We start from the raw sequence: 15,610 nt of genomic DNA on the forward strand, positions 1-15,610 counted from the left end.
TATCATTCACTGTCAAATAATTTCTCCTTTGCAAACATTTTAAAGTGCCTATTTATTTTTATCTGTATCTATTTACCTTCCCAGGGAAATCTGGTGCACTTCTAAATTATTCTGAAAAACTTAAAAAAGAACTTTTAAGAAAAAATACTTAATTATAGGAATATTTAGACCACTCTCCCAAAACAGCAAATTACAGATTTGAAATTAAGGTTATATCTATATAAAGTATACAACTGAGAAAATTATCTAATTAATTAAAGCCAAGAGATGTATCTTTGACCCCCAAATTCTCTCAACTGGTTGTTTACATCAAATGAGTTAATTAATGAAAATAACTAATTCATCACTTAAAGATATCTCTATGGATAATGTTATCTTTATATATACATTTATGAAATAAAGTGGAAAATTGAAGTATTATCCCTTTGATAAACTCCAAAACAGTGATCTTCAGTCTTAATAGAGATCATTGATTCTCTTGATTTAGAACAGTGGAAACTGGGGAAAATGACTTAGATGAATTCTTACCTGAGTTCCTGTACCAGAGAGTCTACTTGCACTGTTAACAAAAAGAGAAAGAAAAACCTAGTCAGTTTTCTGTTTTTATCCTATTCCTCTGAAACTCTGTATCTGCCTCCATCTAATGACCATGGAATTGTTAGCAAAATCCTGCCCCCCCCACTTGAATTTGATTCATTTTTCCTTGTGTGAGTTTGCCTCATCTGGACTATAATTCTTCCTAGTTTCTTTCTTCTTAAAAGAGGTTAGATCCTTATGGTCTGTTCTACTGACTTTAATATTATTAATTCTTTGGTGATTTTGGTACTCTGTTATTATAAAAATCTACTATCAAGTTACTATCCCTTTGTGGATAGTATTAAATATGAGGTGGGGGTCACAATAAGAAAAACTATAGCTAAGAACTACTGATCATTTAAAATTTTCATTTTATTGAATATTCAAGAAATTACACTTTATGATTTGTTGGACATCCAAATTAAATAGATAACAAATCCATTTGAATATCTAAATTGAAAACAGTGAAAATGTCCTAATATTTATATAGATACATAAGTACATAGATATGTATATATTTGCACATCTAGATATAGATGAGAGATAGCATAGTATAAAGGAAAAATATTGGGGATGGTGTCAGGAAATAGTTGGTATGAATTCTCCCTTTCATATTTGCTAGCTGAGTGCCCTGGGGCAAATTCTGAACCCTATCTTGCTCATCTGTATATGAAGATAATTACATGAATAGTAAGTGTCTATGTTGCAGCAATGTTGTAAGGATCAAATGAACTAAAGCTTTATAGACCATAATAAGCTCTATAGATACCAGTTATGTAGATATAGACATATCTGTTTTTCTTTAAACCCTACCTTCTGCTTGTAATCAATACTGTGTATTGGTTCCAAGGCAGAAAAGCAGTAAGGGCTAGGCAATGGGGGTTAAGTGACTTGCCCAGGGTCATGTGGGTAGGAAGTGTATGAGGCCAGATTTGAACCCAGGACTTCCTGTCTCTGGGTCTGGCTATCATTGAGCTACCCAGCTGCCACAGACATGTCTTTGTACATATACATAGAATGATATGTATGTGGAGAGAGACAAACAAAGAGATATACATGGAGACAGAGTCAGATTCAGATGATATGTGCATGCTATAGTTCTGAGATTTCATTAGTGCAGGAGAATTCCTAGTATATAAACATTTTTTTGACTAATTCAATCCTTATATAATTTATAGTAAGTATTAAATACATCATATTCATTAATTCTTTGACAGTTACCTTGGGACATTGTGAGGTTAAGTGACTTGGCCATTCTCATTCTATTATAGGTTAGAAGAGGATCTTGAACCTTCTTTCTATCTATTTATCTTCCTATAAAATCATCATCAATACATTTCCACAGTAGGCAATATATTATATATACACACAAATTTAGACTATAATTTAATAAAGTAGCTATACCATATTATGTAACAAGATTTGCAACCTGAGTTAGAGAAATTTCTTGCCATGAATTTTTCCTAGTCTCTAGTAGCCATTCATAACAAAGTGTCATACTGAGAAAATCTAGGTAACTTAAATTGATACTAAACATGTTTGTAATTGTGAATGAAATATTTGATTGCTTGAATAATTTTCAGAACTGTGTTACGTAAATTAAGTATCTGTAAGAGGAAGCGCTAACACTTCAACTGGGCAATAGCAATAGTCATACATCAGAGAAAGTAGGAAAGAAAAAGAAAAATCTTTGACTTTGTGATGGATTTTGAGATATGAATGTAAAAAGCTTGTATTTATCAATATCTGCCTACACAAGCATAAACAGCAGATTGGCAGATAACAGGTGTTTTCAAAGAGTACTCCTGAAAGTACAAACAATGCCATTTGTTTTACTTCTGGGAGATCATTCTTGTTTGAGGTGTGTGTGTGTGTGTGTGTGTGTGTGTGTGTGTGTGTGTGTGTGTGTGTGTGTAAATTGAAGTTCAAGTAAAAATTCAGATCAGATTCACTTCCAAATACTATGGCAGACAAGTAGCTTTCAGTAACAGTATGTCTTTTAGAAGTCAAACCAAGAAATTCAGCTCATTGAACTTAAGACTCATCTGATGAGAGTCAGCAGTCGGCCAACATATCTGGATTAGTATACTATAAATATATGGATTTTGATGATAAAATGTTTATTGTCTAGAAACTCTTTATTACAATATATTGGTTCATAAAAATATTCTTTATTTGTATCCTCAATGGTACTTAAAAAGTGCCTGAACTCAAATAGGAAAAGAATCTAGAGTAAAACTTTTGTTTAGAGTAGAGGAAATTCAATTGCTTGTGATCCTATACATTGGTTGCCATGGAAAAACTTTGAAAAGTTTATAAATCTTCTTTGAGCTTAGTTTTTAATTCTGTTGTTATGGGTTTTACTTGAATAGGAGTTGCTGACTTCAGCTAAATAATAAAATAACAAGATAATAAAAGTATTTCATTTGTCTAACAATTTGAATCTTCTATTCTTAAAACATTTTATAAATGTGATTGTTTTGTTTCAAATGCTATTGCCCATTTCCTTAGCTAGGCAAACTGAAATTGAGAGATGATTCCACCCAGAAGCAACGGATCTACTTGGTTTATCCTCTCACATGCCATACTGAGCATCAAGTTTTCCACTCAGAATTAAGGGTCACAAAAATATTACTAATTATAATAAAAAGTTATTTTCCTTGAGGGGTTATAATGCTAGTCAATCTTGCTTTCCAGATGTTTAGAACATCAAGGGCCTGTTTATATTTCAATATTACATTACCATCTGTTGCTTACAAAAAGAGAGGGCTAACCGACAAGTTAAGTCTTTCAAACATTACTTTGCAGAGCTGCTGAAAAATCCCAGAGGGGACAGTCAAAAAAACAGTCTCCTTTTACTGGAACTAAGTTTAGACTGGGAGCCACTAAACTAGGTAATATAAAATTAAAACCTGTTTTGGCAATGAACTAAAAAATCTGCCCTGTCATTTGACTGCTAAAGGTCACCATAACATTCTGAGGGTTTCACTGAAGCACACTTCCCTTGTCTAACATTATATTGTTTCACACAGTGCCCAGACTCCATTCTCTATGTCATTTTTCCAATTGTCAAACATCATGCAGTTCCATGGACTTTTCTATCCCCTTTAACTCCTAACTAATAGCATTGTGTCTTTCAATGCCAGCAGCCTATGTTCTGGCTTGATTAAAAAAAGGAGCCCTGAGGAAGCTATATATACTGTGACTACACATTAGGGACCACACATAAGAACAACCATATTTCATGGTGTTATGGGCAAGGTGTCATGGAACCTGCTTGCTAACTCACCCTTGGTCCCTTTTGAGCGAGTATGCAGCCTTTTATCTTCAGCATCTGCATCCATCTGTAACATAAACACAAAATCTTAAGGTCACTTCCTTTGACACTGACCAAATATCCAAAATATCCATCTTGGGCACCATTATAAATTGAGATGCTGTGAAAGTTAGAATGAAAAATAGAATATCCTTGCTTACAAAATACATTCTGGCTCTAAAGGCATACAAATATAGATCTTTAGGATAGTTTAGGCTATCCTTAGGATAGTTGGGATTTTCACTTATATGCATATATATATACATATAAAGTACTCCTAATAATCTATAGGCTATGAAAAAATATTGATTGAATCTGGAGATGAAAAAGAACAACTGTTAAGGTTAGATTCCATTGTCCACAAGTGTTTGTAGATGATTCAGGCACTTCTGTCACAAAGAGCCAGTTATCTAAAGCATGGTGGTTCCAATAAGCACAGATACTTAAAAAACCAACCTCAAAACCTTCTCTGTACTACTCCAAATCTTGCATTCTTGATCTTTCTCAGTCTTTTCTGAAACATTCTATGTTCTCAAGTACAGGAAAAACTACCACATCAAGCATAACATGAAGAGCAAATGGTATGCTTTTCTACTCAGCAATACAGTGGCGATTCAGGAAATGATTGTCATAATTAGCAAGGATGGTGACTTATGATTAATGCAAAATAAGACAATATAAAGTTTCCTAAAACTTCTTAATGGGAGTCTTTAAAATAAGACCAAGTACACTGTAACTATTTGCCTTTGGACTGTGAGAGGGCAATATCTATCTTGCTGACCAGTGTCTACCACGCTCCAAATACACTTAAATGTTTTATTAGGTTAAGTCAGAGCTGTGTTTTATCAGGTAAAATTCTTAAATATGAGTTAATTTGTTTTCTGTCTGAAAACCAGAAGCAGAGGTTCAGTTGTTCCCATCTTTTAAAACTGAGAATAGACTGTATGCAGTGTGACTGCAATGGTAATGGGAAACGTGTCTCTGTTCTCTGATGCTGAGTTGTGATTGAAGGCACTGACCTGCCATAGACTTATAATAGGGGAGCAGGTGTGGCAATGATGGACTTTAATTTCCTTTAATAAACCTTTTATGTGCCACACTTTTACTGCCATTCTACGCTCTCCAAGGTCCTGCACATAATAGGTTCATTACTTTTGATTACTATAGTCTATTGAGACAAACAACTCCAGAACACACTATATATTATGTTCAGTTAAACCAATATAGACTATTTATCCATTGTGCATTATTTCACCTGCAACTCTACAGACAAAATTAACAACAGCTCTTATAAGCTAAAACTATTAAAACCACTGGTACTCTTTTGTCATCATTTCATAATAAATACCACACCAATCAATGCGCTGCTTTTTAAATTATGAAACAAAAAGTGTTCACAGCTTTCACTGAACAGCAGTTACTTTAGTCCAAATAACAGGGCTCATTGTGATGAATATTTTTAAAAATATCCAACAAGGGGAGAACAACAAAAAAGCAACCTAGGTGAATTTTTTCTTATCAATTTCCCCTTTTTTTGAAAACCACATAAATTTATGACAGATGTTGAAACAGCCTAGGATTAAAATGGCTAGGCTTACTAAGGATGGTGAGCATTGCATTGTGAAATCATCCTCCTCCCATGAGTATCTCTGTTGCATATAAAGTGGTTCAACTCATGCAACTCCACCCCCCACCCCCCAACCATGTGCTAAATGAATAACTAGATTAAGAGCGATCTGGACCATGTGAGGGTTAAAATGGTGAAGACCATGAAGTATTTTGGAGGAAACTGTTCCCCTGAGTTAAAATCAACACAACATGAGCCTAATACTATACAGCCACACAGGTGCTATTAACTCTCCAAAAGCACTCTCTGACAAATTCCCCAAAAGGCAAGTGAAGATTAAATCAATGAGTTTCTTTTCCAAAATTGAAGCATAGGGTACAAAGAGGCCTAGTACATACAAATAAAAGTCACATAAATACATTTAAATATAACCTTCCAGCAGTTTTAAATCTATTTCTTTTTTTTTTTTTTAGTTTAGCTATCAAGAAGCCAGACAATTCTGCCATCATCCCATGCAGCGACCTCCCCATTAAAGTCAATGGAAGTAATGCATAAATATTCATGGCTTTCCATTTGTATTGTGCACAGAATACTGGTTTCATAATTGTATTTTGGTGAGCCATTGTCCTCCAGTTGTAGAATATATATTGAAATAAAGATAAAAACTCATTCGTGAAATCAAAACCTTTCAGGTGGACTCTACAAAAAAGAAAGCAAACTAGTTTGGGTTCACAAAATATGGTGTATTGATTGGACTTTACCTTTTTTCATCATGCCATAAGAATAAGAAAATTGGTAAATTCAGTTTCTAAGAATGCCATGCAAATTGATGGTGAATAGAAAAGTTCAAAATATGAGTGAGTGGTACCTTTTGACAATACTGATCTTAATAAATCTCTTTTGTAGATACCAATTAAAAAATAAGCCTCAGGTACCTGAGAAACCAGTAACTAGACATGGAAATTCCTGAGAATTCTTTGTATTTTTCTGTTAGATTTTCCTGCTTTTATATTGAGTAGGTTATAGATCTCATTTTGGAAAAATCAAATCTAACACTCTAAGAATAAAATATATTTTTATAATTTTTTTAAAGATGGGGATTTCTTCATTGTAGTAGGCCTATTCACATTAAAAATAGTAAAACATTGAAATATGCCTTTCTTGTACATTCTTACATAGTACAAAAGAGGTAATCAGTTATCACATACCTCAAAAATCATACATAAGGTAGTAGAAAAGAATTTAAAGATCTTTATATGTTATTTTCCCCATTTTAAACCTTGAGTATTGACAATGTCATAATAAATTTAGTAAAAACTGGGTAAACTCACTTATTCATTCAAAACAGTGGGTTGGTTTTGCATAAAACCCTTCAATATTTTTAAAGCCTTTTGTGCACTTCATGGCCTGGTTTAAAAATATAGCATATATTATACCCAGTCAAAATAAATAGCTAGTCCTCTGTGATTACCAGTGATGTAAATTGAATCATTTTAGCTTTCTCAAAGTGTCTTTACATAAGTCTGTTTTGTCATGTGGTAATAAAAATTATAAAAATATTTGAATTTTTATGATTGTTGTTAGAAATTATGGCTTTATCAAAGAGATGAATTTTAAAATATAAGAATGTAACTCATGGTTCATATAACTACAGGAGAGCAGTTTCGGGCTCATGTCCATTTGGTTCACCTTGAGGATCTCTCTAAATAAATTTCTTTGACTCATGCCCTGGCCCAAGGTTTTCCCTGGGAACATTAAAATTTGTTTCATGTCTCTTTATGGGACCTCAGCTCTTATGTAAGCATGCAAGCCACCAAAACATTGACTTTCAGACATGCTTTATTTCACCTAACAAAAATAGAAAGAACACTTAAGTGAATGCATGGAGAAATACTCTTCCCTTGGCCTCTGTTTCCCCAAGGAGCCATATTTAACCTATTAACAAAGTTCTCTACTCCCTCTCCCTGATCCTCACAAAAAAGGAAAGAACTTAAAGGTGCCAGGAAGTCCAGCAACCCTCTCTTCTGGTGAGCCTGCATTACTCCAGGGGCCATTATAGCCATCTGGATTACATACAGACTGCTCCTGGTGAGGCTTTCTTGCAAGAGGAAAGAATTCAGATTTCATAAGAAATCAAGCTATCTTACAATTCATATGACCCACAATCTTAGGACAGTGGGAAGTCTAGATTGTCCCTCTACATTAAGTTTCTCTGTAATGCAAGGCCTTCTACTTCTCATCTCTTGTTTGTTGATGGCTCTTTCTTTTCTGGCAGCAATCTGTATGTGTGCTGGATTTCATCCAGGTCTCAGTATATGTCTCTGTTTCAGATTTTCTATCAGTCCGTGTGTCTGAATTGGTCCATGTCCTCCATGTGACACAAATTCTTTGATGTACATAGCACTTTGGAGGGGCTGTATGCTTCCCTAAAAGACTTTATGGATGTTAAGGGGACCGCATTTGTATCTTTATATATTCTCTTTCTTTGTCTAACTTCTTTTAAAAGTCAAGTCCAAAGATAGAGCTCAGACGTATGAACAAGTCAAGAACTTTAGTCAGTGCTAGAGCAAAGCCCTCATCAGTGGGGCAATGAAGACTCAGGACAGGAGAATTTTGTACCTTCTCGAGAGAAGGAAGCACCAGAAAGAGAACTACTTTACTTCTTCCCAAGCAACCTGAGCAGAATGTCTACACATTTTTAAGAAAAAAGTGTGGTTCTTGCTTGAGCCTTCTGCTATGTTACAATATCTTTAATACAAAATACATGTCTCCAAGGAAAGGTCTCAATGCAATATGGGAAGAAGGATAAGGAAAAAAAGAAGGAAATAGCAAAACTGAAAGGAAAATAAAGTTAGAAAAGGAAGAAAAGCATTAGAAAAGTAAGAACAGAAAAAAAGGGACTGCCACTTCCTACTTATGTGACTTTGGGCAAATTACTTAAGCTTTATGGATTTCTGTTTCCTCATTTGTAAAATAAGAGATTTGGAAAAATGCCCTATAAAGTCTCTTCCTTAAGTTTATGATCTAGGAAAGGAAGAAAAGATGTGCTTTAAATTCTTTGATTTTAAATTCACATAAATCTGGGGGGGGGGAGTGGGGAATCTTAGTAATATCAATATCAATATATATCAATAGTTATTGAAGTTTTAAAATCCTATCAAAAACTTTAAATAACATGATCATATATTGTAGGTCAAAAAATGCTTTGGTCCATCAACCAACATTTGTGAAGCACTTACTATGGAACATGGAGTATGCTCGAAGAGAGAAAATAATTTCAATGTTTAATTTTTATACTTATATGTATGATTTTTAAAAAACTCTTACTTTCAGTCATTCAATCAATTTTAAATATTCATTCTAAGGCATAGTAGTTGTAAAGACTAGGCAATAGGATTTAAGTGACTTGCCCAAGATCACATAGCTAGGAAATACAAGAGACCAAATTTGAACCAAGCACATCCCATCTCCAGTACTGGCTCTCTATCCACCAAACCACCTAGTTCCTCCTTTATTTCTGATTTTACTTAATCTTAAATCATCTAGGGATTGTGTCTAATATTTTTTCCTTTGTGAGTTGGTTTGATTCATTTATCAAAGTTAAGGAAACTGAATAAAACAATTACAAAAAAGTCCTCTTTTTGTTTATCTAATGTTTGATTCCCATCCATTAATGATAATTCACTTCCTCCCCCAAACTGTGATTTGTGTGAGAAATATTAGACTTTTAATTTGTGTTTTAATCATTAAATACTTGTTTTGTTAATTATTGACCGTGAATTATTTAAAATAAATTTATCATTTAAGTAGTCACTATTTTTTCTAGATTATACATATATATATATGCTTGCATAATAAGCTTTTATAGTCACATAATTTTAGGAGGAATATTGAAGGCATTTTGATAACTATAATCTATATCTATAATTAACCCAAATGTTATCTAGCAAATGTATGTACATTCATTTTGTATATCTTTTATATATGTATAAGTATATACATATATATAATGACCCCAAGTTCTATCTAGTAAATTTATACACATATAGGAGAATATTATAATTCTTCATGTATATTTAATTTGTATTAACTATTCTTTTAAAAAAAACATGATGACAAGTTTAGCTGGGTTCTCTCCTAATATCCTCAGTGACAATGTGGTTTTGTACCATTTCATATTATTCTTTGTGGGCTATTATTTTAATCATGGAGAACTTATGGTAAGTGTAAGAATAATGACTGTTAGCATTGGAGAAAAAAGGATTCTATGAATTTCTCTCCAGGAGGAGGCCTTTTGTCCTCAGTACATATTTCATTTTTTAAAGCCAACATTTTACAAAAATGACAGAGAGAAACACAGAAAGTTGGAAAAGGCTAAAGCCCAGAGAATGAAACAGACAGGTGATGCCAATACCTTGGCATTAAGTTTGGCTAGATTGAAGAACAAAGCATCCACTGCTGACTTGCCTTTTTTATAATTTAGGTATGATTTTATTTTAAGCATTGGTGTATGGATATGAAAAAATACATTTCTCTCTTGCACAGGGAGGAAAGCATGGAAATGAGTTCTGATTTCAAGTTATAAGTAAAGGAGAACAATATAAATTTGGATTATTGCAACAATAAATTGTAAAATTGTTTTTAGGGATATTGTGTTTAAGTGGGTTTTTTCTTTCTGTTTTCTCCTCTTTGATCCTCATTTTCCTGCATTTCTTTGGTGTATGTTTACTAATACCTCCCATAGAATAGTAATGCTTTAGTAAGGTGGTAATAGCAGCTGGTTTCAGGGATGGAGATGGAAGCTCCTAAGCTTTCTATTTCCCAAGCTTTCTACTAAAAGCACAATTTTTAAAATATGATTTATGAAGATATTTATTAGCCTACTGAACTTTGATCATCACTTCATAGTATACTGTCCTTGATTTCAACTTTCTGTTCCTTATAGTTCCTTTCTGTCCTTGATATGTCACAAGAAAGTTGAAAGCTCTGTATGGATTACCCTAAATGTATGCCACCCCCTCCCTTATCCTTTTTTGTCTCTACAATACAAACACTAAATCTAAAGGAAAAAGTACATTGTATTTGAGATCTCATAAATAGAATCCCTCTCTGATATAGCTGTTCCTGAGATCAAGTGCTTATAACAAGTAAGGTGTTTTTCAGAGGGGATTTACTACAGAGTCACTTGAAAATATATTTGCAATGAAAGAAACCTAGGAACAGAAGCAAGCCTGGATAGCTTTGTAATGAGGATGATTTATTGTGAGTCTCATTCCTGATCTGAGTTGTCGCTGCTGTTGTATACCTCATCCATGCAACTTTGCACAACTGGCAGGGCTGAATATAGACTAAAGCCATATGTTTATGTCCTTTTGCCAAACGACTACAGCAAATAGTTCTATTATTCCCTTAGGTAACTAACGTGTGCCAAGGATTTCTATTAGTCTGCTTTACCAAGGCATTAGAGAGCAGAGTCATAGCTTCATGAAACTAAGGAGCAACTGGCAGCTTTTCGCTATAAGAACTCATCAATATCTATACATTTGTGTATAATTCCCCTCTTTTTTTAAAAAAAGCAACTCAATACAAGCAACTATTTAAAGTGTTCCTTTATGATTTCTTAAAGACAGTTTTTAAAGATCTACCTATTATAAAATATGTTTAACATAAAAATGCTTTCTAATAGACATAGAAGTAATTCATGACAATTTTTTAATGAAAACCTGCTTCTCATTCCTTGTAAACTGTCCATGGTATAATCAGAAGGATTATAGAGTCATAATCCTTTGTTTTTTAACCTTAAAATCAGCATATTCAATAACAATATTTGACAAAACTGATTTCCCCAAACTCGTTGATTAAAACTAGAATAATATATTTTTATTAAGATTTCAGGGCAAACATTCATGGGGAAAATGAATTAATATGTAGAAACGTAGGTTCAGGAAATGTATGTGTTTAATACTTTAAAATGTATATTCATTGACTGTGACATTAACAACTATCAAATTTCTAAATTCAACATAGCAATCTATTCCTCACAAAGTAAGTCAAGAGAGAAAAATATAACATTCTACACAAAATGCTTTCTAGAAAGGTTTTGATTGAGTTTGATTTCTATAAGTGAGATCCATTTTCTAATTAAAAAAACATTTTCTACCTCACCTTTTTCTGCTCACAGGTGCAATGGTATGCCAAATTTGAATGCGTCGGTCCTTCAGAGTGACTAAGATTGCTTGTCTGCGTTAGTGAGAAATCCTGACATGCATTCTCTTCAGATAAAAAAGAAAATAAGGAAATATATCTATCAATATATGTCAGGTAAAGCAAGTAAAAGTGAAGCAGCCCTAATAAACGCTGATTGGTGAACTAGCCCAACAATAGTCTTACCTCCATATTTTTACTGTAGAGTCTCTATGGAATAAAAAGTTTTAATATTTCAGACATCACCTATTCATCTTTTTGGTAGAAGTATATTTTGTCAGACAAATTTAGTCATGGGAAGGACAAAGGGGTTGCTTTTCACTTTAATTTCTTAACTGTAGAACTGCAAAGTTTTAACAAGGATCCAGATGTAACCTATAGTAAGGTAAGGCAGAAAGCCACATATATATTTCATTATGTTTACAGTTCTGTCATCAATAATGTTTTAATAATAAAGGTACTGATTTTTTAAAAAACCCAACACTTGAATGAGCCTCTAAAGGAATAATTCATCTTTTGTTTACTTTACTTTCAGTGATAATACATCTACCATATCACTTTTATTTTTGCCCCAGGGATTGAGAATGGAATCAGCTTTCAAACCATTTGGCACTTAAGAGAAAACTGAAATTCAGTGTCTTCCACTCACCATACCGGAAAGGGATCTTTTTACTCACCTATCATGTATATCTCACATACATCATATTTAAGCGAGTCTAAAGGAATAGTGGTTTCAAGGGTTTTAGGGGATGAGATAGGTTACAACATTTTCAAGTATGCAAGAGAAGATATTTTATGTGCACATCAACTTACTGTACTGACTTTTTTCCATGCTGCTGCTGCTCGCAAAAGTATCACTCTACAATCGGTATGGACTTTTAAAACTCATTTTTAGCAACTCTTGGGAAAAGGAGAGTATATATCTCAAGTGGAAGAACACTTTATTGATCTTGAGGTAATTATGAAAAAGTACCATCAAAACTTGGAAATTCCCAGCTCACATTTCATTACCACTAGAAAAGAAGTATGCTTTTCCTACGAATGTCTTTTTTCTGAATATTCTACTTTATTCTCAGTTCTAAAAAAGAGTTTTGAAGCTTTCCACCTGCTTATTCCTCTTTGTTTGCCACACACTAATCTAAAACAAAAGATGCTGGAAAAATGGTCACAATGTGAATAAAGCTCTTTTCGAAATTCTGAAAGTAACGGCTTTTTTGTCTAATACCCTATCGTGTTATGTATTTATTAGCAATACATTTTCCATTTATTTTCTCAAAGATTGCCAATAAAGAATTGAATCACATAAGGGAGTAGCTGTAAACCCTCTGAGTTCCCTAATGTCAAACTCATTAGCATCCGAATAAGCACACAGCAGCACATCATCTGCACAATTGCAATTTTTTACTACTTTTAATAGCGTTTCTCAAAGGGCTCATTTTCAACTTTCTTCAGTGGTTAGTTGGTTCTCAGGGGAAAAGTAGCTTCCTGACGCTCACAGCTTCCACTCAACAACCAGGCCGTTTGCCGTCAGATGCTTTAGCCCTCTGCCCTAACCCCATCTGCTGTCTCTCTTGTCTCCTGGGATTGAGAGTTAAGACAGCACAGCTGAGATCCACTTGGAAGAGTGCAAAGAGGGCAGAGTCAAAATATAACTTTTAGAAATCTGCTTCCCCATAATGTGTTCATGAAGCGTCTTTGTATACAAAAATACAGGTGAAGGGAAAATGTATAAGTATCAGAAGACTGTCATTGGAAAGACGTGAGTGTTCTTTCTCAGATACATAAATACTATTAGGGTTTCAAATGTGGATCAAATGACATTGCAGTATGTATTTGTTGTGTTCCTACACCAAGGCTGTGCATCTTAAGTTCATTCTATAGCATAATAACATTTTGAGGATTAATTTACTCTTAAAGCTCTTTGCATCACTTAAAAGCATCCTAAGATGTCCTTAAAAGGTAATTACTGCTGCAGTTATCTAAGGCAAGGTAACTTGGCTAAGTTCATAAAGAGTTAGTGGGGAAACGAACTTTTCTACCTTTTCTACCTGGAGGAACAAACAGGTCTGTAGTTGATCTAGCAAATACTAGCTCAGATTCTTACTTATACAGTTAAAAACAAAGGCTGACTCAAGGGTCTCTAACTTAACAGGTTACACACTTTTTAGGCGTACTCTGTATTAACTGACATTTTTAAGGAAACAGACTGATTACAAAACCCTATGTTTGTCTGCTTTACAACCTGCTAATAATGAGGCCTCACTGCCTCTACAGCTGGTTCATGGGTGAATGGCAGCCACTCCTGAAAAAGATGTGGTTGTTCTTAAAATCGGTGACACAATGGAATGCATCTGTCACATTATAAAAAGAGTCTGTCAAATTATATTGTGTCATGCTGAGTGACACACCCTAATGTAATGTGATCTAGGTACCAAATAGATTCCCAAATTGTGACTACAGTTTGAAAGCAGGCATCTCCTGTGATATATTTTAAACTACCTAGGTTGGTGACAGGTTTCTTATTTTAAGTTTTCAAACAAAATTCAAAGTAGAGAATTTTGTGGAGAAAGCAGATTATTACTTTCATAGCTAATGCCCATGATGCAATTATAGACCAGGAATATATGTGGAAGATTTAGGAGGGGCAACATGGTAAAGGGAAAAATTTAGTGAATTTGGAGGAGAAAGACCTAGGTACAAATCCTGACTGATTCTTTATACTTGTGTGACTTTGGGCAAGGTCTTTAGTCTTAGGTCCTCATCAGTAAAATGAGGGGTAGGGGCAGCTGGGTTGTTCAGTTGATAGAGTCGAGTTGGGGGAATTGGGGTTCAAATGTGACCTCACCCTGGGCAAGTTACTTAATCCCAATTGCCTAGCCTTTCCCACTCTTCTACCTTAGAACTGATACTTAGAATTGATTCTAAGGGTTTAGAAAAATTAATTACATAAAATGAGGAGGTATTACTAAAGGACTTCTAATATTCCTTCCAGGTCTCTATCTGTGATCCTATGTCTTTCATTTGCATTGGTCTGAAGGGCCTTTAAAGTCTCTTTTAAGTGAATTGATTACATGATTTCTGCAGCCATATATGTCAATATATTCAGGCTTTCCTGGTGAAGACAAGGTGAGAATGATGAATTGGGGAATTCCTAAAGTTCCAGAACTTTGAGTAAATCCCCCCAAAATTCATTTTCCTAACCTCTGCATGATTGTTTGGTGTCCTTTTCCCTTGGGCCATGTTCCTCTAGGAGTTACAAAACCATTCTAATTATGAATATACCCTATATGTGAAGTCTAAATGATCAAAGAAATTGTTTGTGTGAATTAAATAACTTGCTTAATTCATTTCTCCTTATCACTCGGGGATAGCTATTAAAGTAGAAGTAAGCAAAAGGAATGCATTTGTAGTACTATTTATTTTATGTTTTCCATCTGTAGAATAGCATGCCAGATCATCATTTAGATAGACCTCTTTCATCGGCTTTGAACAAACTAATCATTCAATTCTGAGGCCATTCAGATTTTGCTTAAGTAGATCAGTTGGTTGTCTAAACCCATATGAGTTCTTTAACTGTGTAATCTTGGTCTGATCCCAAAATTTTCCATTTGTTACATGTTGCTGAACTAATATTACCCTTAATGGAATCTATGTCATTGACTCCTACTAGCACTACCCAATGAAATAAACCAGTCATCACTGGTTAAAAACTTAGCAGAAAATGTATTTAGGTATAATGGTAACTTTGAAACTATGCCTTTTCTTCATTTACTACTTTACATTAATTTGAACTACTTAGTTCTATATAGAGTAGTTAGATCATGATACTGAGACCAAGATTTGGGTTTCAGTTTCAAGAAACCTTTTTTTTTCATGTAACTAGACTTTACCTATCATCACTGAATCCAGCTAGCTCTCTTATTGATTATGGAAGATTGAGTGACAAA

General features: G+C 34.0%; 1 protein-coding gene across 11 annotated transcripts in view; it reads right to left on the reverse strand.

Moving 5' to 3' along the window:
• ST18 (ST18 C2H2C-type zinc finger transcription factor) overlaps positions 1-15,610 on the reverse strand; it is a 349,790-nt gene that overhangs the window by 136,203 nt on the left and 197,977 nt on the right. For 6 of the 11 annotated variants that reach the window (XM_056823905.1, XM_056823906.1, XM_056823903.1 and 3 more), the window contains 2 exons: positions 3,866-3,920; positions 529-559 (listed from right to left, as the gene is read on the reverse strand). In XM_056823905.1, coding sequence (XP_056679883.1) covers positions 529-559; positions 3,866-3,920 — 86 coding nt within the window. Of the gene's footprint in view, positions 1-528; positions 560-3,865; positions 3,921-11,624; positions 11,732-15,610 lie in introns of all 11 variants that reach the window. The other 5 variants (XM_007487130.3, XM_007487129.3, XM_007487134.3 and 2 more) reach the window with 1 other exon arrangement.

This window comes from Monodelphis domestica, chromosome 3 (assembly GCF_027887165.1).
Source record: "Monodelphis domestica isolate mMonDom1 chromosome 3, mMonDom1.pri, whole genome shotgun sequence".
NCBI classification, from domain to species: Eukaryota; Metazoa; Chordata; class Mammalia; order Didelphimorphia; family Didelphidae; genus Monodelphis; species Monodelphis domestica.